The sequence below is a fragment of the Cololabis saira genome, chromosome 8, assembly GCF_033807715.1.
Source record: "Cololabis saira isolate AMF1-May2022 chromosome 8, fColSai1.1, whole genome shotgun sequence".
NCBI lineage: Eukaryota > Metazoa > Chordata > Actinopteri > Beloniformes > Belonidae > Cololabis > Cololabis saira.
The window spans coordinates 14504466-14528608 of NC_084594.1; the positions used below are offsets into that span (position 1 = coordinate 14504466).

Genomic DNA, 24143 nt, shown 5'->3' on the forward strand with positions numbered 1-24143 from the left:
GTATGTTTCTAAGTGTATGTTAAAGCTACGTCGCTGAAATCCACAGGATGTTTTTACATCACAATAAAAAATATCTTTACAAAGTTTGAAGTTAATTGGATATGGCATGACAAAGTTATGATTTATTATATGAGTTCATATTGTAGTGGCCCGCTGTCTTTAGGAAAACCTACAGATTTGATGAAAGAAATGTCTGCTGTTGAAATGACCCAGTCATCAACACGAAGGGACAAGGTATAAAAAAATTATCAAAAAGCTTTAGTATAAAATCTGTGCCAAAATCCTGAGTATGCAACAAATGTAGATATTTTTCTTTGAAAAGATTTTGATTCTCTTTCCTAAGACGGTGTCAAACAGAGGAAACAAAAGTGTATTTTGTTCCTTTTAAAAAATGCCATTTGCTCTCAGCAGTAATATCATTCTACACCTTAGTGTCTCAGAAAGCCAGTAGCTAATAGTCATTGAGGACCTTTTTGAAGTATCAGCTTACAGTAATATACAATAGCTAGCAATGAGAAGCAGCACGGACACATTTTTAGCACTTGCTACTGCTTTGGTCCAGAAAATGACATTTTTTTTCTTTTCTTGTTTTTTTTTTGTCACATCAAGGACTCAGTGTGCGTATAGAGTTGAGTGTAGGCAGGGATTTGTGAGACTGTAAAATCTTTTTTTTTTTCCTTAAAGAATAGACGTTCAAACACTCAAATTGAGGTATTCTTTGTGTGGAGGAAAAAAAATATTTTCAAAATATAATTATGTGCTTGCAAATTACTTTTTTTCTGTGCTTAGAAAGCTGTGTTTCACCCTCAGGATTTATGCACAGATATTACACCATAATAAACCAACTGAGCCTGATCTCTCATCATTTTTACCTAACAATGAAATCATCTTCTACATTCTAGTCAGCTGCCTCAAACTACAAAGAGGGGAGAGGCCTTGATACTCCAGAGAATTCTTCAAAGAGTTGCATATTTGACTTCCCAAAGACCAGGAAAACTCCCTCTGACAGCAATGGTGTGAATACTCCAGTTCTTATGAAGGTTGTGAGTTTTATCTATCAAAACTTTTAGACAGAAGAAGCATTTTCTCATGTTTTGTCTCATGAGTATCTTAGTTGTTGAGTTGGATTTGAATTCAAATGATCACTTACTGACTTGAACCTTTAAAAAAGTTGTTCTTCGGATTGTTATTCAAACAACTGGTTCATTAGCCTTATATCTGGTAACCTTTGTTAATGTGACTGGTCTGTTTTATTCAGGCCTACTGTTCATTGCTTAAATAAACTTGGTATGGTGAAGAACACTTATCTGGAATTAAATTATCATGGGAGCATGTAGAAACTTTGTATGATAACAGTTTCAATATGCAATTGAAAATGAAGGGAAATGCATTGGATATGGCTTTAAATAGACTTAAATAATTCTTTAGATCCTTATTTAAAACTATAAGTTGTTTAGCAAAAATATGTTTACTGTAGTCAACAGTGAGCTGACTTAGATAGGTGATTGGATGTATAACAAATATAAAAGAGGATCCAGCTAAGGATTTTCTGTGTATGCACATTTGAAGGAAGTGTGGCAGCAATGAACAAATACAATATGAGGATGTTATTGTAGGCTTTTATTAAATGATCTGAAAGAAATTATTGTAATCACATTTTGTTCTCCTTTTCTTAAAGGTATTGTGACATGAAAAACACATTTTTCTTGATTTTTTGTGTTTTGTTGGGTGTCTTGACATCAATTACACCCAAAAAACAACTAACTTTTAACATTCAGTGTATTGTGTGCTTTCTGGGATTTTCCGCATAACTATGCAAAAACGGCGCATCTGGTTTGGTGGCGGATCGTTACGTAACGATCCGCTAAATCACCGCCCCCTCCACCCAGCTCCCTGCCTCCGCTCCTCTCCAGCGCACCATAAAGGCTGATTTATGGTTCCGCGTTACACCGACGCAGAGCCTACGGCGTAGGGTTACGCGGCGACGCGCACCGTACGCTGAACACTACGGCGTAGGCTCTGCGTCGATTTAACGCGGACCATAAATCAGGCTTAACACGGAGCTGTTTAGAGCCTCTTTTGTTCTCATCACCGGGAGGAAAACTGCTAAGAAGACCCGCGGCCACTGACTGGACTTAAGATAAGGGGACACTTTATTTACATGCCTTTATTTTTATGATTGTTTGCTGTGGTTCGCCGTGCTGCTTTTCCGTGCATGCTTCGCCTGTCGCTCCCGGTTTAACTCTCCGACGCCGCTGTGAGCGTATGGCTGGAGGAGGAGGAGGTTTGGAGGAGGAGCGGCGCAATGATTGACAGGAAAGGGGGAAAAGGAAGCGTTTTTCACGGTGCAAAAAAACACTGTAATAAAAAGCCAGGAATGGAGTACTAGAGTGAAGTTTTTCTTGTTACACTCTTTTAGACACATTTGAGGGATGTTGGCCAAGACTTTTAATAGTGTTAAAAGCATGTTAAAAATGATGTCACAATACCTTTAAGGCTTCTGAATCATTCAAGACCCCTTATGGAACACAAAATATGAAGGTTGAAAGCTGTTTAATATATTCATAAACTACACTTAAAGGTGCTTGTTAGTTTGATTAGTTGTTGATAAAAGTAAGATAAAACAATAAGATAATTATAAGGACATGTCATTATGTAATTATAATAATCAGACTGACATTAAGTTTGCATTATAGGACATTCAGGACAAGAAAACTGGAAATAAGGCTAAAAGCAGCATTGGAGCATTGAAGATCAAAGTATTATGTCATCATCATCATCATCATCAATATTATTCTATTATTATTCTGACATTTTCTGCAATAAACAAATATATGCATGTTTTTTTTACCCTGGCAATTCCTCTGTGAATTCCTTTACAGTCGTACAGAATAAGGACTCCTCCCTCTAATGGAAAGGCTCCACAATGGGGCAAGAGTGCCATAGAGCTTGAACTTAAGTCCGACAGCTCTGATCATATGGATATCTTGGTATGTCCTGCTATTATTGGTTGATGTATTCATTCTCAGAAATATGTTAAACTTTGTTGCTTTCTAGGACTTGCTAAATTTGACAAATTCAAAAGTTAATGTGATCCTCTTGTTTATATAGATGTTTGCAAAGGTGCCAAAACGAAATGTTTCTGCTCCACAGTCCAAACGCAATATCTTCAAGAAGGTAACATAACCACAGTAGTAGATCAGTTTATTTGAAGTTAATTTATTTGGCAATTTATTTCTTTATTCATTTAAAAAAAAAAAGTATTTATTTTCAGATTCAGAGCCCAGTCGATGGTAAATCAGCTGGGAACTCGTCGAAGTTGGCTGCAATGAAAAGAATTAGAGATGCTGGTTGGACTGCTGTTATTGGCAGTGATCAAAAAAAGAAGTGCAATGAAAAGATTTTTGCCTAACTATTGCAGTTACAGGGCAGATAAACAGTGTTAACAATATCACTGACTGGCATAGGTGTCTTTAGGGTTTGACAGAAATTGATAGATAAGGATCAAATGTACCAATATCATTTTATTTTTTTTACACTTTGGAGTTCATACAGTTCTGCTTTGGAAGTATAGCTTAGGTGACTGTGGCGGTACCCACAATGCTTTTAAAGACTTTGCGAAAAGAAAGGTGCTGTTGCACAGAATGAGTTTACTTTGATTCAAATGAAACATTGTTGACTTTACCTAGGTTTATGTTGTTAATGTGGGAAAAAGTCTTAAATATTTTTCTACATATTTATGTATTGTAGTAGTGACATAATGAAAGTTATGTTTAAAAAAATGTCACTGTTGTCTTTGGATGTTATAGCCTTTACTATTTTCTCCTCTGTTACCAATTTCACCTTGTGAAAATGTTATTTTGCGTATGAGTGAAGTTTCAGTCTTGTGATTATTCTTATTAATACATGGCACGTTGAATAGTAGGAGCAATGGTGTCCCTTTACTGAAACAACTCGAGGCGAAACTGAGACTGGTCCACAGGAGTTGGTGGTACATTATCAAAGATCGGATGGTCGTCATAAAGTCCTCCAGAAACATCCCCTACAACAAAACCAGCTGTAGAAATTGCATGTTATTTGTTTTTATCTACTCCTAAGCAATTAAATTGTTTGTATGTACGATGTGACAGAGGAGAAAGTCTTACCTGGGTCATCCGCGCTGTTCAGAGGTCGATGCACGAATTGAATTTTATGTTTGCATTTGTCAAACATAATAATAACCAGCGCCACAGCAAACACTCCAAGCACAAAACCGAAGATAATTGTCATATTCTTTTCTGATATGTTAAGTTGTAAACCTACTGGCACAAAAAGAAAGAATGAAATTACAATAAGCTTGTAAATGATAGAGAAAACTCAGAAAAGCAGAAGGTGGATCTTAGTGCTCACCTTGTGTGGTTTGGCTCCCTGCATTCATGGTTATTTTGACGATTTGAGAAGAATTTTCTGTTTGAAAAACTGAAGGATTGGATGTACTCAGGTAACCTGTTATGGTATGGATTGCTTGTGTTGTCAGTGAAGTGAATGAAGGAGTTTGCGATCTTGGTGTTGAGGTCTTCAGTGATGTAGTCTCTGTTTCTGACTGAGAAGTCTGACCTGTCCTCTCAGTTGTGGCTTCTGTGCTGGTCAGTCCTCCATTGTCCAACTTTGTGCTGGTTTTATGCCTTTTCCTTTCAGTGAAGTTTAAGATAACAGTTGCAGGTACAGCAGAGTTAGAGGGAGTTGGCATAGTAGTTAATTGTGTGGAGTTTTGATTTGCCATAGCAAACGAAAACATCAAAAGACAAGTCAGGGGACCAAAGATCATATCCGTGGCAATCAAGTCCTGTAGGGATGCAAAACGTGGGCTGAGGAAGCCTGCTTTAACAGGGATATATAAAAAAAAATAAAAAAATCTACACAGATAAAATAATCAATCTTTTCATGAAAAACGCTATTATAGATGGCTCAAATATAATACATTTTAAAAATCATGATAAAATATGGGCACCAGATGAGTTTCATCTTACAAAATATGACTATACACAAGAAAACATAAAAAACGGCTTTCCCACTAACCCTAACCTTTTGTAGATATGTTAATTTATAAAAACTCAGTCTCACTCTCAGCTTGAATAAGGCCAAACATTTCTGTAATTTGACAACATTCGTCAAACTTGGAGCTGTTTAGTTTTAAAAAAAAGAAACATTTTACCTTCTTCTGTCCTAACTTAATTCAGGTCCTGGATTCCGCGTTTGCCTCCATGAGATCGCTGACTTTCAACTTCCTACAAAATCTTGGCACAGTTTAAGGAATAATTATGAGGTGTTGAAACAGATAAACGTGGGCAAGGCGGTGCTCTGTGAACTTCCTCTTCTGTTTGTTACCAAGGAGACAAAAGACACAGCTATAACCAGTCCAAAGCTCAACCTCTCCCGCTCAAATGCGTTTTACAGGCCTTCATAGAGGAGATGTCACCGCCCAAAAGCTTTAACTTTTTTTTTTTTTTTTTTTTTTTTCATTTAAATAAATGTTTATTTTGGCTTCACTTCTTCTTCTTTATTCAGGGAAGTTGTCTGACCTGGCTATGTGTGCTCGTGTTTGTGGATTGTCAGTGTCAGTGCTGAATGTAAACATAGTAAAAAAAAAAAAAGGTTTATTGACAAGTAGAATTGGTTTTAGATCTGTGCAAGAAAGTTAATAGACAAATAGTAAAAGACTATAGTAAAAGACAAATAATAAACAATAATGTGTTTTCCAAGTTAGCATGAAATGAAAGGACAATGTTTATGTAGTATATACAATTACACTCTGATATCAGCAACAGCAGTTGATCAAAGGGCAATGAAGGCAGGACAACACTCAACACTGACAAAACACCACTAATCAGGAAGTGAGAGGAGCTCAGGCATGAAAATGTGGTGAGCTATAACTCTTTCATATAGCCAGAGGTGGACAGAGTACTCGACCCCAGTACTTGAGTAAGAGTACAAATACTACTGGTCAAAATTTACTCCGTCACAAGTAAAAGTAGCTCAGTCAAAATATTACTCGAGTAAACTCAGTCAAAATATTACTCGAGTAAGAGTAGAAAAGTACTTGATTTTAAAGGTACTTAAGTATCCAAAAGTAAATGCTTTTAAATTTACTTTAAGTAAAAGTAAGAGTAAGAGTAAGAGTAAATTTCTTATTTTCCACATCAGTAAAATACTATATTTTTTCTAAATTAATTTAAGGATCTTTTAACTATTGTTTCTGAGAATTCGATGTTGAGTTGTTGAAAGCAGAGAGGTAGAGAGTCCGGCTCATTATCAGACTCAGACGACTAAGCAGATTGTCTTTCTTCTCCTGACGCAGGCGTAGCCATTGTTGCGGCTATGTCTTGACTTTTTGCGGCTCTGTCTTGACAAACGCAGGCTACTTTGGCGGTATCGTTTTGAGGAGGCTTGACGTATTTCCGCTTTACGTACATCCCAGTGGAGAGCGTGCACTGTGATAGGTCTCCTCCTTTGACAAAAACAGCTTGTGTCCAATAGGATTTTAGGGAAGAAGAAAAAAGAGCAGACCTGAAAGTAACGAGTACTTTTCAGCCTTCCTAGAAATTTACTCGAGTAAAAGTAAAAATATTTGTCTTGGAAATGTATTCAAGTAAGAGTAATAAGTACCAAAGAAATCTAATACTCAAGTAAAGTACAAATCCTTTGGATATGTACTTAAGTACAGTACTCAAGTAAATTTACTCCGTTACTGTCCACCACTGCATATAGCCTTGCTGTTACAGCCCTTAAATTAGAAAAATAACATATGTTTGACTGCATATTATATTCAGTGAAAGGTTTTTCGGGTCTTTAAAGCGAAGAGAATAAAATAATTTTTCAATATATTACATTTAAACCACAAAAAAAAAAACACTTATAGGCAAATACTCATAATGAAGTTACAGATGCTTGTTTTTAGAAAATAACCATAACTTGCTACCAGCGTTACAGTTTTGTGGCTTTTTCAGGTTCTTTGCTCATCACATCAAAGTCTGTAAATGCTGAGTTGTCAACTCCCATGTGGAGGTCTGCTACATCCTTTTCTGTGTCATGTGGTTCCTGGAGAAAAGAAAAACAACATAGTATAAGATATATAAAATTACAAAAGGTCAAGTGTTATGGTTTGCCTTTGTCACTAATTATCTGTTGCTAATTAACTGTTGATAGTCAACATCTTACCTTTGAATCCTGGAAACAGGTGAAGCATATCAAATCCTTCCTCCTCACAAACAGATCAGAGTTCATCTTCTTTTGCTTGCATCCACCTATTTAACACACAGACACATGTTCCCCTTTCTCTTTTCATGTCTTCCAGACAGATTCAAAATAGACTGAAATGCATTTGTGTCTTTTTTCTTCTGACAATATAATGTTTCTTTTAATCTCTTTAAAAAGGTGATTAGTGCATAAAAAACTGCATGTGAGCTGCCTCACCAGCAGAGGGCGCTGACTATTAGACTAACAATCTCTAAAGTTCAATTTTACCAAGATTTTCACCCATTGTAAATTCTGTTGTAAATAGAAGTAGCACAGTAATGGAACCAATAACCATTAAACACGATATAGATGTTTTTTTTGTTTTGTTTTGTTTTCTTCTTATGTTCAGTGTAAGTAAATGTTAGGAAGTGTGTCCGTACCTGTGATTATGCTCACCACTAAGCCAGACACCATTGTGGTCAGCATGCCAAAGAGAGAAAAGTAGAGATAGGACAGCGAGTACCAGGTGTCTGCTAATGGTGGCCTGTGACTGATAGAAAAAAAGGAAATCAATTTAGTAATCCTCTTACTGATATCCTAACAGTTGCACCTGCCTTGTCAATGAGTGATATCAGTCAGTAAAACAGTTAAAGATTCAGATACTCAAACTGTTTCATAAGAATAAAGAGTGCCACTCCTTAGTCTGTGCACATAATAATTTTGGGTGCTAAGTGCTAGGGCTGCACGATTAATCGTTAAAAAATTGCGATCTCGATTCATGCTTGAACGCGATCTCATTTCCAAATGACGACGATTTAATTTTTTTTTTTTTTTTTTTTTTTTTTTTTTTTTAAAGATGGCTGCATAAAAAAAGGACTAGGCCTATGTTCTAGGTTGTTGTAGTCCTGTCATGGTCAACTATCATGTTGTCATGTTTGTTATATTTTGTTAATGATTGTGGATTACATTTGGAGAAACATCTACCTTTCTCATCACCTGACACATATTGCACATAAATATTGTTAAAATTGTTATTGTTAAAATTATTTAAAGACAAGAGAGATGTTTATTGTTTTTATGTTCAATGTCAGCTGTTACAGCAAAAAGCAGCCAGAGGAATAATTTGTTGCCCCCTTTCTGAAAGGGTGTTCAACTCAGGGAAGAACAAATATTGTTCAAAATTGTTATTATTGTTTAAATTATTCAAAGGTTTGTGTAAAGAAGACAAGAGATGTTTATTGTTATTATATTTTTGTTCAGCTGTTGCAAAGTTAAAGTAATAAGTGCAATAAATTTTATATTGGAAAAAAAATCGTGAGAGAATCGTGATCTCAATTCTAAGCAAAGAAATCGTGATTCTCATTTTGTCCAGAATCGTGCAGCCCTACTAAGTGCATATTTATGTGTAAACTGACATTTGTTTTCTTTTTTAAATTTAAATCCATCCCTTATTTTGTACAGTTACAGACTACAGACTTTGCTTTTTATCACCATGAAATATGTAACATGAACATGTAGGTTTTTTTCTCTATCACATTACTTAAAGCAGCAGAATGTAACTTTTCCACCTTAATATAATATTTCCAGAGTCATTGTGATGGTACATCAACTTCCAACAGGTTTAATGACACCTCTGTCATGGTCTGAGGGGTCTGTATCGCCTTCACTGGCACTATGTAACTTTGAGGAGCATGGTAGGAACCCTTCCACACTACTGGTAAAGCACTACCGCTTTTGTCCAAAGGAGCCGCCAAACTCAACAAAAGCTGAAAGTTACATTGTGCTGCTTTAAGAGAAGCTCAGAATTATAAGTTTTCCTCTTGTTTATTTTCTTTTGCTTCGTAATATTTCCCACTATACCTTCTTCTAGTCTTAGTATAAATACAAAAAGATATAAATGCAGTGAGTGGAAGAAACCTTTTTAAAACTACTGGAAGCGATACTACTTTTAGTTTTCTCACCTGCAGCGTAAAAACCAGAGATTTTTTGATACCTCTGTTAATGAATTTTCAAGTGCAATCGAGTTTTACAGTTCCGGGGAGGGCTGGGGCCTTTGAATAACTTTTGTGCTTTGCTAAATGAAAAAAACGTAATTCCTGTGAACACACGTGTTCTTGTGTAAAGGCAGAATGCCCTTGTTTATGTAGAATGACTCACTCGAGCTGTGTGGTCAGAGGCCCTGAACTGGTCCAGGGAGTCGCTGTCGTGGAGTCTGTACCCGTGTTGTTGCAACCTGCAGTGCTGAGTGGGAGTGGGTTTGTCATGTCGTCTGTTGCTGGGTAGAGCTGGGATCCAATCCCCACCCACAGAGTCAACGCCAGACCGATCATCATTCCCACAAGCCCTCCCTGCGACGTAAATACAAGAGTTGTCAGCTTCTTCATGAATGTATCTATGTATTTCTTCTTTTTTTTTTCTTTTTTACCAATATTTGTTTGTGTTATCAGAAGATGCATTTCTGTAAGAGAATGTTTCCCATCATAGGAAATACTCACTATTGAATTTGTTGTGCGGAAAAACATGCCTAATAAATAGAGTCCAAGAAGAGGGCCACTGATCATTCCAAATATGGACAGAGCTGCCTGAAAATAGAAATTGTCAGGAGACTTGAGGCTTCAGCACATGCTGATGGCATAGAGAATTTTTTTTTTTTTTTTTTTTTAAAAGACTGCAGCAGTGTTGTGCTTGGTGTTGGAGGACTTCACCTGCAGAACGCTTCCCATCGCTGAAGCAACTCCAGCCATTCCAATGCACAGCCCTCCAAAGAATACACCTGAGAGTTGGTCAAATTAAAGCTATTAAAGAATCTGGTTGCTACGTTAAAAGCTTCTTAAGTTTATATAACAGTGTTTTATAAAAGTTCCCTGATAGATGTCCCAAGAACAGAGGTTGTACATTTAATTTAAGTCCCATAACATAGAAGTTCACTGCAGAGAGTCCGGCTAATACCTGCATGTGCAAACAGCTTACACATCCATTGTGTTGAGTGTGTCATACACAAGAATGCTTGTCACAGGAAAAAATCCTGTGTTCCCTGTGTTTTTTGCTCTCAAATGAAGTTCCGGGAAGCAGCATGTTCCTCCCCTTGCAGGTTTATCTCAGTTAATACATCTAATGAAAAACTTAAGTTGTAATATTAACCCGTGTCACGTGAAATCTCACATTTTGGAGATTAATTAACAAGAGTTTCTTTTTCACAGTTATCAGGGAATCTGTTAACTATCTTGAACTCCTTTGCAGTCAGGTTTTAACACGCACAAAGGAATTGCTTACATTGACAAAAGCTGACAAGAATAACAAGATAAGATAAGGATCTGTGCAGTGTCTACTGGTATCTCAGGAGCTTCAAACTGTTTGGGACTAAGATGAAACTACTGTGTTTAATTACTGTGGTTTTAATACAAATGTATTGTTAACTTACAAATGCTTGAAAAATATTGGAGGGATACAGTATTTCTCAAGTTTCAATAAATGTACGCAAATTATGTTGAAAAGTTAATTTTTAAAAAATTTTTAAACAACAAAAATCACACTTTTAGAGCAATTTTAGAGCGTTGGTCCTGCAGTCTGAAACTTGTTGGATTGATTTGTCTCCTTGGACAAAATGCCCCACAGTCCCCACGCAGTGGTCATTTGTAAATAGATTAGTGTAATGAAAAAAAGCAATTAATTGTATGCAACTTACTCAGGCCCATGTTCAGCCAGGTCACTTGTTTTGGTGTGAGGTCTTTCCAGATCGGAAAAATAAAGTCTTCTACAGTGACGGCAACTAGAGCGTTAATGCTGGAGGATACTGTGCTGAAAAAATGGTAAGATTTTAAAAAACTGAGCAAAATACAAAGGAATGCATTTAAATGTCAGATGAGATTACAATTAAAAATTCTCTCAGGTGACATGCAGATGAAATCTTTTTACATTCAAATGTAAGCAGCAACTGACAATTTAGTCTTTACATATACCGTATTTTCTGGACTATAAGCCGCTACGTTTTTCATAGGTTTTCAACCATGCGGCTTATACAAATGTGCGGCTATTCTGTGGATTTTTCTTCCACCGCTCGGGGCGCTCTAACCGGAATTAGAATCAAAACTAAGACAAAATAAATGCAAAGAAGAATGCGCTACTTCTTCTTTAACAGATAGAAGTAGGTAGAAGCAAATTTCAAACAGTTAAATAAATGCCGGTTATTTTCTCTTGGTTCTGTCCCGTTTTAATCAGCAAAGTTTCTGCCGTGTTAAAAGACACTTTTAGGAAAGGATCTATTTAGGTACAAACATGTACATCATTTACAGTTCAAAATTGTTCTGTACATGTAGTAAATATCTAATCTAACAACATAAATTATCTGCGGCTTGCATATCTTTTTTTTTTTTTTAATAGAGCGGGTGCGGCTTGTACTGTATATCTTTTTTTAATTATTTTTTTAAAAATAGAGCGGATGCGGTTTATATGCAGGTGCGGCTTATAGTCCAGAAAATACGGTACTATATCGACTACAGGAAACAATGTCTAAACACTGCAAGATTGCTAAATCTGATGTGTAGTTCATGCTTTTTCCTGGTTTGTCTCAAAACTCACCTCAGGGTACCGCTGTACGCTGCTGCCACAAACAAGCCAGGGATTCCCGGGTACGCAGCCAGAATGTCCATCACAAGGTAGGGTAGCAGCTGGTTGAAGAGGGATTTTTACTAGTAAGCATGGTGCTTTGTTGCATAACTAAAAATGAGTGGTAGATATGTCCTCATCTGTATTTACCTGGTCTGAGGTACTTATATCACCATTCAAAAGTGGGTCACAGTTTTTGTAAATGGAGTACATGGTGAGGCCAGAAAACATAGCCAGACTCACTGTTACCCACAAGCCAACCATGTTCACATACAAAGACCTGGGTGATGAAATGGGACTTGTTATCACATGGACTTGTTCTCAAAGCCAAAAAATAGACTTTGTACTGCATTACAGGAGTGCTCACATCTTGGCATGTCCTAAGGTTTTGCAGGCGATGTAGCGTTGCACCTGGGACTGATTGATTGAGTAGATAGAACACCACATTATGCTGCCACCAACCACTATGGTCCAGAAAGAGTGTCGCTTCCGAGGATCTGGGTCAAAGCTGTGGTAAGAAGGTAAAAAAGATTGAGACAGTTTTCATTCCATTCCTTTGAAAGAAGCCCTAACTATTTTTTTTGCATTTATTGCATTATCACGTACATTTTATGATACTACTGACACAAATATTTTCATGTACTTACTCAAAGGCCTCTAGTCGGCCTCCTATTTCAGCATCTTCCCAAATCTTGCCCAGGCCTCCCTGTAGTACAGCTCCTCTAGCTATAACTGCTACAAATCCTGCCAGCATAATCACCATCTGCATCACATCTGTCCAAATGACTGCTTTCAGACCACCCTGAGACGAAATGCATGTTACAGGAAGCTTAATTTCACAGGTACTGCAGGGAAATAAGTCAGTTAAGATCACCATCATACAGAGGATATGTTTAAATTCAACAACATTTCAGATGCTTTTATCAACCATAAACTATGCTATTAGTAACAAAATGTAAAACTATCCATAAACGTTCATATGGGCCAGATTTTTGTCTTTGGAATTAATCCACATTTTCAGTGTTTGTACAGTATGCACTGAGATGAATAGGGAGCCCATCCATCCATCCATCCATCCATCCATCCATCCATCCATCCATCCATCCATCCATCCATCCATCCATCCATCCATCCATCCATCCATCCATCCATCCATCCATCCATCCAGATCCCCAGCTACACCCCCAGCCAGGGCCGCCGCAAGGGGTGTGCGAACTGTGCGACCGCACAGGGCCTTGCGCCCCAAGGGGCCTCGCGCTATGGGCGTTTTTTTTTTTTTTTTTCAATTTTTTTTTTTTTTTCCCTTATTAATATCAACAGTCACGTTCCATTACAGACCTAAATGTGTACTAGTCTGTGCGTATCAATAAATATATGTGCAATGATGCGCGTGTCTGTTGTTCAATACAACTGATCAGACCAAGCGCAGACACAAGCTGCTCTGATCCAGACGGGTGGAGTTGGAACAAACTGTCACACAATGTCCAGAGAATGAGACAGAATCAGGAAATTTCGATCAGGGGATGAAAAAAGAAAAAAAACTAAAGAAAATGGAAGAGTTTAATGCCTCTCTGAAAGGCTCGTTTGATAAATTTGTTACAAAAATCACAGATCCGACCGGGTCTCAAGCAGCCATGGGGCCCCGCGTCGAGGCAAGAAATGATGATGAGGCAGGGGAAGGTATCCAGTATTTTGCTAATTGGAGAGTTAAAATTGCGCATATAGACACCCGATCCGACCCGAAAAACCCCAAAAATTTCGAGGGCCCCCCCAGCCATTTTGCACAGGGCCTCGCAAATCTCCCAGGCGGCTCTGCCCCCAGCACTACCAAAAGGGAAACTAAGGTGTTTCCAAGCCTGCCAAGAAATAATCTCTCAAGGAATGTTATAACGTGAAACTCTTTCACAGCTATTCTGTGATTTTTTTTTTTTTTTTTCAAAAGTCAACCTTACCCTCACCAGCTTAACTCTGAGCCTCACCCATATAACTGAGCTCCTCCGCCCATCCCTGAGAGTGACTAAACAACCCCCAGATAACCCAACAGTTTACCTTTATATCTGCTGGAGACCATGGCCCCAGATTGGGAAGGAGTAACTCTCATTTCATCTGCTTTGTCTATCCCAGGGGTCGGCAACCCGCGGCTCCAGAGCCACATGCGGCTCTTTAGCGCCGCCCTAGTGGCTCCTGGAGCTTTTTCAAAAATGTTTCACCTTTTTTTCCTTTTTTTCCCCTTTTTCTTCTTTTTTTTCTTCCTTTTTTTATCTTTCTTTCTCTTTCTTTTCTCTTTTTTTCTCTTTTTTTCCTTTTTTTCTTTCTTTTCTTGTTTTTTTTCTTTTTTCTTCTTTTTTCCCTGTTTTCTTCTTTTTTTTCTTCCTTTTTTCTCTTTCTTTGTCTTTATTTTCTCTTTTTTTCTCCTTTTTCTCTTTTTTCCTTTTTTTCTTTCTTTTCTTGTTTTTTTTTCTTTTTTCTTTCCTTTTTTTCCTCTTTTTTTTCTTCCTTTTTCCTTTCCTTTTTAATCTCGACATTTCGGCTTTTTTCTCGACATTTCGACTTTTTTCTCAACATTTGAACTTTTTTCTCGAGATTGTACTTCAACATTAATCTCAACATTTTGACTTTTTTCTCTAAATATTGACTTTTTTCTCCACATTTTGACTTTTTTTTTCGACATTTCTCCTTTCACCATTTGTCTTCATTCTAAGGTTTATACAAGACCTTTCATTTTTTGCGGCTCCAGACATATTCGTTTTTTGTGTTTTTGGTCCAATATGGCTCTTTCAACATTTTGGGTTGCCGACCCCTGGTCTATCCAATAGCACAATACTGTCTATATAAATTAAAATGCAATCCTACACCAACTTAACTACAGAACTCCTTGGGTGTGCCTAGAAATTCTACGCTACAATAAAGTTTATGAGTTATACCAATCTTAAAAGCCAGCCCTTATAAAGTCCAGCAGTTCGATATACTGCCAGAAATTTTTACAAGTAAACAAACAAACAAAAAAAAGGTTTGCCACTCCAGTTGCACAAGTGAGTCAACAAAGGCTCTCCAATGCTCCAATGCATGCTGGGTGATACAGCAGACATCGTCAATGCTGTTTGAAAGAGGAATACCTACCAATGTACAGTAGAGGATGCACACTGCCCCGGTAGCCACCAGCACTCCCCACAGATCCAGTTGAGTGACTAAGTATTGAGAAAAAAAAGTTAAATGTTTTCAGATATTTAGAAATTTGACAACAGGTGTATGAATTAAGCATTTGGTATTCACTGATTGGCCAAACATATTACCACCACTGTCTGTGGTTATGACAATAATTTCTTCTGTGTGTCAGAAGAGTCAAATTGTATGCATTAAGTAACAACTAAAGAGCTTGTTGAAGCGGTCTAAATCATTATTTAAACTTGCATTGTGAAAGATAACTTGAAGGTAGCTCAAGCTATTGGGAATAAATAGCTGTGGAACCTTCAGAAAACCATTAATCGAGACCAATTGAGAAAAAAAAAAGCCTTTCATTTGCAGAATATTAAAGCAGAATATTGAACTGTGGAGCGATGGAAAAAGGCTGTGTGCTTTGTTGAGTCCAAAATGTGGCCTTTTCCAGAGGGAGGAGTGCATGAACGTAAGAAGAGCAGCATATAAAATCTGATAAGCACAATACAGCTTATCTGACTCATGAATTGAATACCACAGAGTACAGAACATAACTTGAGATATCATTCATAAACACCAAACCGTGGTGGAAAATTAATGCATCTTGGTTGGACATAAATGATACATTGCACATTATTATCAAATAGATGCCACTGTGAATGTGTGCTATCATCAAAGCTAAGGTTTTTTTTTTTCTTTTGACCAGTCAGGACAAATCTATTGCTCTAAGACGATTATTCATAATTTGGATGTCCAAGTAGCATTTTTAACAATTGTAAAATGTAAGACCTTTATTCCAGATCTTTTGTTTATGCACTTACTTTGGTTAAGTGCAAGAGCTGGAGCATAGATGACTAAACCGGTGTACAGAGCCTGCGAAAAAACATGTCACCATTAGTTGATTAGAAGGAAACACAATCAGCATGTGTTTCATATGAATGGAGTCATGGAACCGCTCTCTGGAATCAGTTCTACATAAAGTCAAAAGGAGAAAAGATTAAATGTTTTTTGTCATGTTACATTTAACACTGTAAACATTCCTCTTTATTTTTATTTTTATGAAAGGGTTTTTAGTTTACCGTTTGTACGATGAACAGTGATGTTCCAATCAGCCGAATTGGCCGGCTGAAGCGCATTTCCAAGTACTTGAAATGAAAAGAAGAGTTATAATATCTGCCATTATACTTGTTCAAATCAAATCAAATCAAACTTTATTTATATAGCACTTCTCATACACATAATGCAACACAAAGTGCTTAACATAAAACAAATAAACATAAACCCCCCCCCCCCCACACACACACACAGACACACGGTGCAGACATGGCTAGGCACAGAGGATCCAGGTGAGGAAACGGAAACGGGGAGCCGTCCACGCCAGGAGGTCTCATAGCCCGCAGCTACAAGGGGGGGGGCCCTCAGAGACCATCCCGGCCCGGACGGATAGAGGAGTCCACACCACAGCGGTGAAGCCGTGGTGCAGAGCTCCACAACCATCCAGGCCAGAACCACCCCCAGGACGACCCCCTGCAGGCCAGAGTCACTCCCAGCATGGAGGCTCCCCATGAGGAAACACTGGAGATAAAAGCTGCAAGAAAGCAGGATAAAATACACTAAAAGAGTTTAAAAGAGTATAACATAACATAAAATCCTAAAAGTATGTCTAGAAAGCAAGACATTAAAAACTAAAAGAATAAGACAGTAGAATGTATAAAATAGACCATAAATAACGACTAAAATATTTAGATAAAACATGAGATTAAACAAAAATAAAATATGATTTGTTAGGTATATACAATCTTATACAATCTTATCCATTGCTTATTTCATGCTGCACCTCTCCACGAGTGTTAACACCAGTTTAATGAACAACAGTCTACCTCATAGGCACTGGTGATCCCCAAACGGTAGAAAAGTGGAACGAAGAGTTCAGCAGTGGCGATAGACATGATGGCGTACGAGAAGCCAAAGGTCCAGAAGGCGATGCCGAACCGGTAGGCTTCAGCTGGTGTGCCGATGACGGTGATGCCAGACATGAAGCTGGCTGTGAGGGACATAGCAACTGGCACAGCTGTCATTTGTCGCCCACCTAACAAAAATTCAGCACTGCTGGTGTCCTTGCGACTCCGGATGGCTTGGAAGAGGCCGACACCGGCGGAGGCCAGAATTGTTGCGGCAAACACAACATAATCCCAGACGGAGAAGTTGGCCACTGAGCCACCTGTTCCAGTCATGGTTGATTACACAAATGGTTAAAAGTTCTTCGAGCGATGCTCTCCAACGTTTAGTTAAGAACACGGTTGCTTAGATACTGCTGTATTTCTATTTCATGAGGGGGTCCTAATGTTTAACAAGCTTGCTTTTAGTCCAGTGATGGATATACAATTAACAAAGGCAAAGATATCTTCCTAAAATGGCAAAAAAAAGATTCATCTACCAATACTCAGATATATTTAAAGTCTCTGAATCAATCAAAGTCTCCCTTCAAACCTTCAACAATGAACAGATGTATCCAAAGATTTCCAGGTTTCAGTCCTCCACTGCTCCAGTTTTCCCCCTTCAGCTGTCAGCGGATCACTGACACATACCACCTTATGGAGCGCCTTTCAGCTCTGATGCGTTCGCCCGACAATAAAGATTAGTTCTTTTTAGTTAATGATCCATCAAGGACAAACAAAGCACAGAGACCTGAAATAATTTCAGAAATTATACAAAGACGATGATTCTATACAATTTGACTCAGATTTTGTTCTGATCGCAATTAAAAGACTTCCTATATTATATTCACTTCTTCAATGAAATAAAGTAATTTAGTGACACATTAAGAATATTCAGGTTACTCAGTACCTTTTTAGTTATAGCAGGAACTTTGTGTGGGAGGAGAGGAGCAGCAAGATGTCTGTGTTTGTTTTATGTCATGTATGTCTATACGGTAATGTGATGTATTGTAATGTTGTATGTTTTCTTGGGACCCCCTTGAAAATGAGATGCCACATATCAAGGGGCTATCCTTTAATAAATTCTAAATTCTAAATAAACTTCAAGAAGGGGCCGGATAAATGTTTAGGGATGGTCTGTGATCCTACTGCCACATTCAAGTCAAACACCCAAGTGCCAGGAAGATATATAAGAGTTTACCTTCTGTTATGATCATCTCATGAGCAATATTCCAAGAAAGCGATAAAGCACTGATAAAAGATGAGTGTACTGAAGACAAAAGAAAACAGGAAGAATGAAAACTGGAATACCAGCCTGGCTTCGTATCATTCCACACTTATCAGCGACCAAGTTTAGGTCAAATATTTTTGTTAGTCCATTAATTCTAGTTAATAAAAATGCAAAGAGCAGATAAGTCCAGATACAACTCTGACTTTCAAAACAATCATGGTCCATCGTAATTACTTAAAATACTCGTGAGACTTTGGCTACCTGGATAATTATTAACACAAATCACAGATAAGGACTCCTTGCAGACTGGAGACGTTGGGTGGTGAATTGCAGCACAGAACACATTTTGGTAGTTTGTTATCTGCCTCAGGAGCTGCAACATAAAAGCTGCTCCAGCAGTTTTTAGTCATCTGCAGAATGAGATTAGATAAACAAGGTCTGGTTGTTCTCTTTGTCAGGAAATAAGGAAAAGAAGGTGTTGCCAAAGATCTGTCATGTACGTATGTACTGTAGTGTGTTTTTACTTGCTCACATTGCTGCAGGCGTAATTTGGTTTTAAACCACATGTCACATCTTACTCAGCATCTCTGGCTCACGCTCTAAAAATCACACAGAGATATTTGCATCTTAGGACGTTTTGGTTAATTTTTACATAAATGAGAGACAGATAGGGTCGTTTTGGAAAATGCTGTGTAGGTTAATATTTGAGTAACATCCGTTTCAAAAAGATTTTACGCTTTTAGGGGTTTTGTGACATCTAGTGGACACTGGTCTTAGCCCACTTGTATCTTTATTCGCAATCCTGTATAAATCCAGAAATATACTGAATTCCAAGGCCTTGCATTTGATTTACTACTCATTGATTGTTCCCTATTTATCTTACTGTGTGGAATTGTGGAGATCCACCTTTAAAACCACCTTAAATTCAATAATAAAACTTCAAAAACGAGCCATACGTATCATCAATAAGGCTGATTACTACGCTCACACAGATCCACTTTTTCTAAATTCTCATGTTATTAAATTTTACGATTTGTTTTATTTTAAAATCATGCAAATTATGTTTAAAGCAAAATCAAAAATGCTCCCTGACCCAATACAGAGGTTCTTTTCAATTCAGGAGACTCGTTACAATATTAGAGGTGTCTGCAATTTCACAGTACAAATAGCTAAAAAGGTATGAAAAGGAGATGTGTCTCCATCACTGGAGTTAAATTCTGGAATGATGCCAACATAAATTTAAAAACATGTCATTCTTTTGTTGTATTTAAGAAAATGGTTTGTAAAGCTATTTTTGAAGCTTATAAATGCAATTGACCATCTGTAAAAGTTTCTTTGCTTTTCTATTGTTTCTTTGCCTTTTGTTGTTTCTTTGCTTTTCTATTCTCTTTTTGGTTTTCTGGAGGTCGGTAGCCAAAAATAGAAAGTTGGTACTATAGGATAGGCTTTTATAAGCATTTTGCTTCAGCCTATGCCTTTTCAGTTATTGTTCAACACATTTCTTTGGTTTTGTATGAAATGTTAATACTGTGTACAATGTTTTTTTGGTGTTGTTCTGTGTTGAAATGACTGAATAAACTTCATTCATTCATTCATTCATTCATTCATTCATTCATTTATTCATTTATTCATTAAGCAAATCATTATTCATGTCATCCATTTAATGGACTCAAAGTTCAGTGGGCTCCTGTTGTCACAGATCAAAGATAACAGTTACCTAGGATTAAGGTGGATTATAAAATGTTCAAATAAATACTGTTAGATGGAGATGCTCAGACTCAGAGCTTCATCGGGTCTGCAAGTAGCGACATCACGAGTAGGTGACCCTCTTTCTCCCTTGTTTCTCTCTCACAGAGAAAGAAAGGTTCATGGAAACAAATCTTTAATCCTCCCTTATTTGTGTTTCTTTGACTTTTTCCCTCCTTTCACTTACAGGACCAAAAGGAGAAAAAACCTCACCTTGCTTAAAATGAACAAAGGTGCAACCACATTCTGGCTGCTGTTTCTGCTGTTCGATCCCGCCATTCCCATGTGCCTCCCCACTGACTTCACCCTGTATGTTGAAAAGCCAGAGTGTGACTACTGTGTGGCGATCAACACCACTATCTGCATGGGATTCTGCTACTCCAGGGTACGTATGTGAATTGTAACGGATTACATACTTTTATAAGGGCGTAATAATAAAAATTCCTCGATCCAGCTAAGGATCTGGTCCAACTTATTACTGCACACAAAATTACAAAGGAAGCGTGAGGAGAATTTTGTACATTACATATTGTTTAGACTAATATGTTTTTAGGGTAATTTAAGCCTGATATGACATGTAAACTTATTTGATAGTCATCACTGATAATCAGTACTCGAGATGAGGGGGAATGAGGGGGGATGGCATCCCCCTGAAATAAAAACGGTCCAAATCATCCCCCCTGTAAAACTGCCATCCCCCCTTTCCATCCCTTTTGTCATTTCATCAATGAATGTGGTTTTACTGCTATTTCAACATTAAGAGTCATCACCAGAAAAATAACTTATTTGACAATTTTCACCTGTGTCAAGTAAATTTTCACTTGAAATAAGTAGAAAAATCTGCCAGTGGGACAAGATGTATCTTTATTGCTCTCATTACAAGCAAAAAAATCTTGTTCCACTGGCAGATTTTTCTACTTATTTCAAGTGAAAATCTACTTGAAACAGGTGAATTGTTGTTTTTTCCAGTGATGAGTCTTGTTTTAAGTGTAATAAGATTTTTTTACTAAAATGAGACATTTAACTAGAAATAAAACAAATATTCTAGTTAAGATTTGGAGTTTTTGCAGTGATCCATTTTACTTATCCTGTGAAGGACAGAGGCATATTGATAAGTTCAGAAAACAGTTTTTTATTTTTGTGTTTTGATGTATTTGATGTAAGCCCAGTGGATATTTAAAGCTTACAGAAGGCTGCATTTAACTGCTGCTATGTCATTCCTGCAGTATTTCTGCAGGTGTTTTGGTCAATTTGTAATATATTATTTGTAATCAGCACAAATTATCTGTCCCCATATGATAAAATCCACCATCCCCCCTGATTTTTTTTTACAACTCGAGTACTGCTGATAATTGAAAGTGCATAGTGGTCGTTGTGTGCAAGGATGGCTGCTCCGGTGGTGTTAGAAGACTTTGTTAACATTTTAGAAGAAAAACACGAAATGATAGCCGACTTATTGTTGATGTCACATTTCCTCATATTTTGGACTTCACTGCATCACCAGTGAGTGTCGGCAAAGGACAAAACCTCAGAAATGTGCGTACGGCAGCCTTGATGTGTGCATGAGGGACCATTACTTTACCATTCAGGTCATTTATTGAACATCCGAACGTGAGCGGAGACAGAGGCGTTCGCACGTTTTTTGTGAGCTGCATGTTTTATACATGGGGCCTGATGTTTTTTTCTATGTGCGAGATAAAGAATGATTGGCTTCTTAAAATACAATCATTTCTTTTTTAACTCAGCTGCGTTGTTTTTGCACTGAATTTAAAGGGTTATCATATTACAGTATGTTTTCCATTCAGCAGTTTACTTTCTGATCATGATACTAAAACTGAGACCACAAAATGAAGCAGTCTTTCCTTTTGATTCTGATTTGGTTATTCCCTTAAAGCTATGAAGAACTGACACTAAGGTGGTCTGTTTGGATGCATCCAAAATACTAAGAGGTAGGATGCTCCGATACCGATACTGGTATCAGTATGGAGCAGTATCGGCCCCGATACCGATACTGGTATCGGTATCGGGGCCGATACTGCTCTCATATACTCGTACTCGCAAGAATTCTCCGATACCACGCACCGATACTTCATTGTTGTTGTAGTTACTGGTTAGCGCTGCTAGGGGGAGATGTTGAGCCGCCCCACGGCTCCCTGGGTGAGTGTGCAGCCTGGCGGCAGAGCAGCTGCCACAGAGCTGCTGCTCAGCCAGCTCTTCCATGTTTCAGTAAATTCTTCCTTAATTATAGAAACAGGATGGTTGAGTATTACCCTTACTCACAGGGAACTTTAATAAACACTCCATGTAACTCACAGTACAACATAAACAATCCCATTGTTACATTCCGGTTTGTGGTAGAAGTATCAGATCGGTACTCGGTATCGGCAAGTACTCAAATTAAAATACTCGTACTTGGTGTGAAAAAAATGGTATTGGGGCATCCCTATATAAAACTTTTTTTTTTCTGTTCCTAAACACTCAAACATGAGGTGCATTCATCTAAACCAGGGGTCGGCAACCCGCGGCTCTAGAGCCGCATGCGGCTCCTTAGCGCTGCCCTAGTGGCTCCTGGAGCTTTTTCAAAAATGTTTGACCTTTTTTTTTCCTTTTTTTCTTTTTTTTTCTTTTTTTTCCTTTTTTTCTTCACTTTTTTTGCTTTTTTCTTCTTTTTTTCTCGAAATTTTGACTTTTTTTCTTGACATTCTGTTTTTTTTCTCGATATTTCAACTTTTTTCTTGAAATTTTGACTTTTTTCTCGACATTTCAACTTTTTTCTTGACATTTCAACTTTTTTCTCAACATTTCGACTTTTTTCACCAAATTTTGACTTTTTTCTCGACATTTACGCCTTTTTTCTCAAAATTTCGACTTTCTTCTCGACATTTCCGCCTTTTTTCTCGACATTTCAACCTTTTTCTCAAAATTTTGACTTTTTGCATGAAATTTTGACTTTTTTCTCAAAGTGCATAATGAAAATAAATTTCCCCCAGTTCTAACTAATATAGAAACGTGCAGCATGTGTTGCCTTCATTCTAAGGCTTATACAAGACTTTTCATTTTTTGCGGCTCCAGACATATTTGTTTTTTGTGTTTTTGGTCCAATATGGCTCTTTCATTATGTTGGGTTGCCGACCCCTGATCTAAACAAACTAATCTGACATTAAGTAATGAAATATAATAAACAACAGTTTTTCCTTTTTTTTCATGGATTGAGAGTCACAAGATCATTAATGAGCTCTTTGTTTGTGTGTGTGCATTATGAAGGACAGCAACATGAGAGACATCCTCGGCCCACGCTTCCTCATCCAGCGAGGTTGTACCTACGATCACGTCGAGTACCGCACAGCCCTTCTGCCCGGGTGTGCTCGTGACTCCAATCCCGTCTTCACCTACCCCGTGGCTCTCAGCTGTCACTGCGGGGCCTGCAGGACCGACAGTGACGAGTGCACACACAGAGCCCCCACCGACGCAGTTCAATGCAGCAAACCAGTCAGACGGCTCTACCCGTACCCTGGCCTGAATAACTATATGATCCCTTTTTGACTCTTCTGTTCATGTTCTCGCATGTCTTCTTTTTAACACTCCATGAATGCTTCGTGAAAAGAAAAAAAAAAAGCTTTAGACTTTAGCTGTTGGTGGATTTAGTGATATGTGCACTGTCTGTACTTTAACCTATTGCAGCAGCTTATTTTAATGTCCCTTTGTTGTCACAACATGTCTATGCTGCAGATCTGCTTCTCAGTTTACAATGGGGTTGATCCCACTCCCAGAACGTATTTTGGTCAGCGTCATTATTCATCTTTTTGTTCACTCATGTGACACTCAGACTTTTATCTAAACTCTGAAAGGGATTCTTTGAATACATCCCAATTAAAGCTGAAGCCTCTAAATAGCTCTCTGGCTAAGCTCTGGTTGTCTTAATCACATCCTGTTCCTGGATGTGGATGTCTGTTTACTACACAACTAATTCAGGCTGACTTACTCTAGAGTGTCATCTTGTGATACTATATTTACCTTGGAAAGTCACTCTGGAAAACACATGATTGTTGACACAACTCTCCTTCTGAACTGGATATGAAGGAGGGTGTCCGACTGGAAAGATTTGTCACGTTGCATGAAGGGGGATTCACCAAACACCGGACTGGATTAGGCTTTTAACTCTGTCACCTCTCATATTAACAAGTGGTCATAAATAGTTCCTCTTACAAAAGGAATTTTGGCAGACAGCTGGAGAGTATTTATAGCTCAGTAGT

General features: G+C 37.8%; 2 protein-coding genes and 1 long non-coding RNA gene across 3 annotated transcripts; 1 reads left to right on the top strand and 2 right to left on the bottom strand.

The window, feature by feature from the left end:
• Window positions 1–1900: 1900 nt before the first annotated feature.
• On the bottom strand, window positions 1901–5452 carry LOC133448376 (uncharacterized). Its single transcript, XR_009782965.1, has 4 exons — window positions 5195–5452; window positions 4390–4825; window positions 4146–4298; window positions 1901–4057 (listed from the first exon to the last, which is right to left on the bottom strand). It is a non-coding gene; the product is annotated as an uncharacterized LOC133448376 (long non-coding RNA).
• Window positions 5453–6912: 1460 nt separating this feature from the next.
• Window positions 6913–17681, bottom strand: slc5a8l (solute carrier family 5 member 8, like). Its single transcript, XM_061726827.1, has 15 exons — window positions 16857–17681; window positions 16056–16121; window positions 15798–15849; window positions 14941–15008; window positions 12468–12622; window positions 12188–12328; window positions 11971–12100; window positions 11794–11882; window positions 10901–11013; window positions 9921–9988; window positions 9711–9797; window positions 9373–9563; window positions 7656–7765; window positions 7198–7283; window positions 6913–7077 (listed from the first exon to the last, which is right to left on the bottom strand). Exons 1-15 carry the CDS (start codon window positions 17208–17210, stop codon window positions 6964–6966), a joined length of 1824 nt encoding a protein of 607 aa, XP_061582811.1. The 5' UTR covers window positions 17211–17681; the 3' UTR covers window positions 6913–6963.
• An 885-nt stretch (window positions 17682–18566) lies between these two features.
• Window positions 18567–23780, top strand: tshba (thyroid stimulating hormone subunit beta a). The gene is made up of 3 exons (XM_061728431.1): window positions 18567–18640; window positions 20080–20275; window positions 23155–23780. Coding segments are annotated over exons 1-3 (477 nt in total). The 5' UTR covers window positions 18567–18638; the 3' UTR covers window positions 23434–23780.
• Window positions 23781–24143: the final 363 nt, after the last annotated feature.

Coding starts and splice junctions, on each gene's coding strand:
- slc5a8l (XM_061726827.1), bottom strand. CDS start 17,210: ATGACTGGAACAGGTGGCTCAGTGGCCAACTTCTCCGTCTGGGATTAT. Junction 15,009..15,797: donor AGCTCTTGCACTTAACCAAA/GTAAGTGCATAA, acceptor CTCAATACTTAG/TCACTCAACTGGATCTGTGG. Junction 9,989..10,900: donor CTGGCTGAACATGGGCCTGA/GTAAGTTGCATA, acceptor ACCAACTCTCAG/GTGTATTCTTTGGAGGGCTG.
- tshba (XM_061728431.1), top strand. Junction 20,276..23,154: donor TGGGATTCTGCTACTCCAGG/GTACGTATGTGA, acceptor TGCATTATGAAG/GACAGCAACATGAGAGACAT.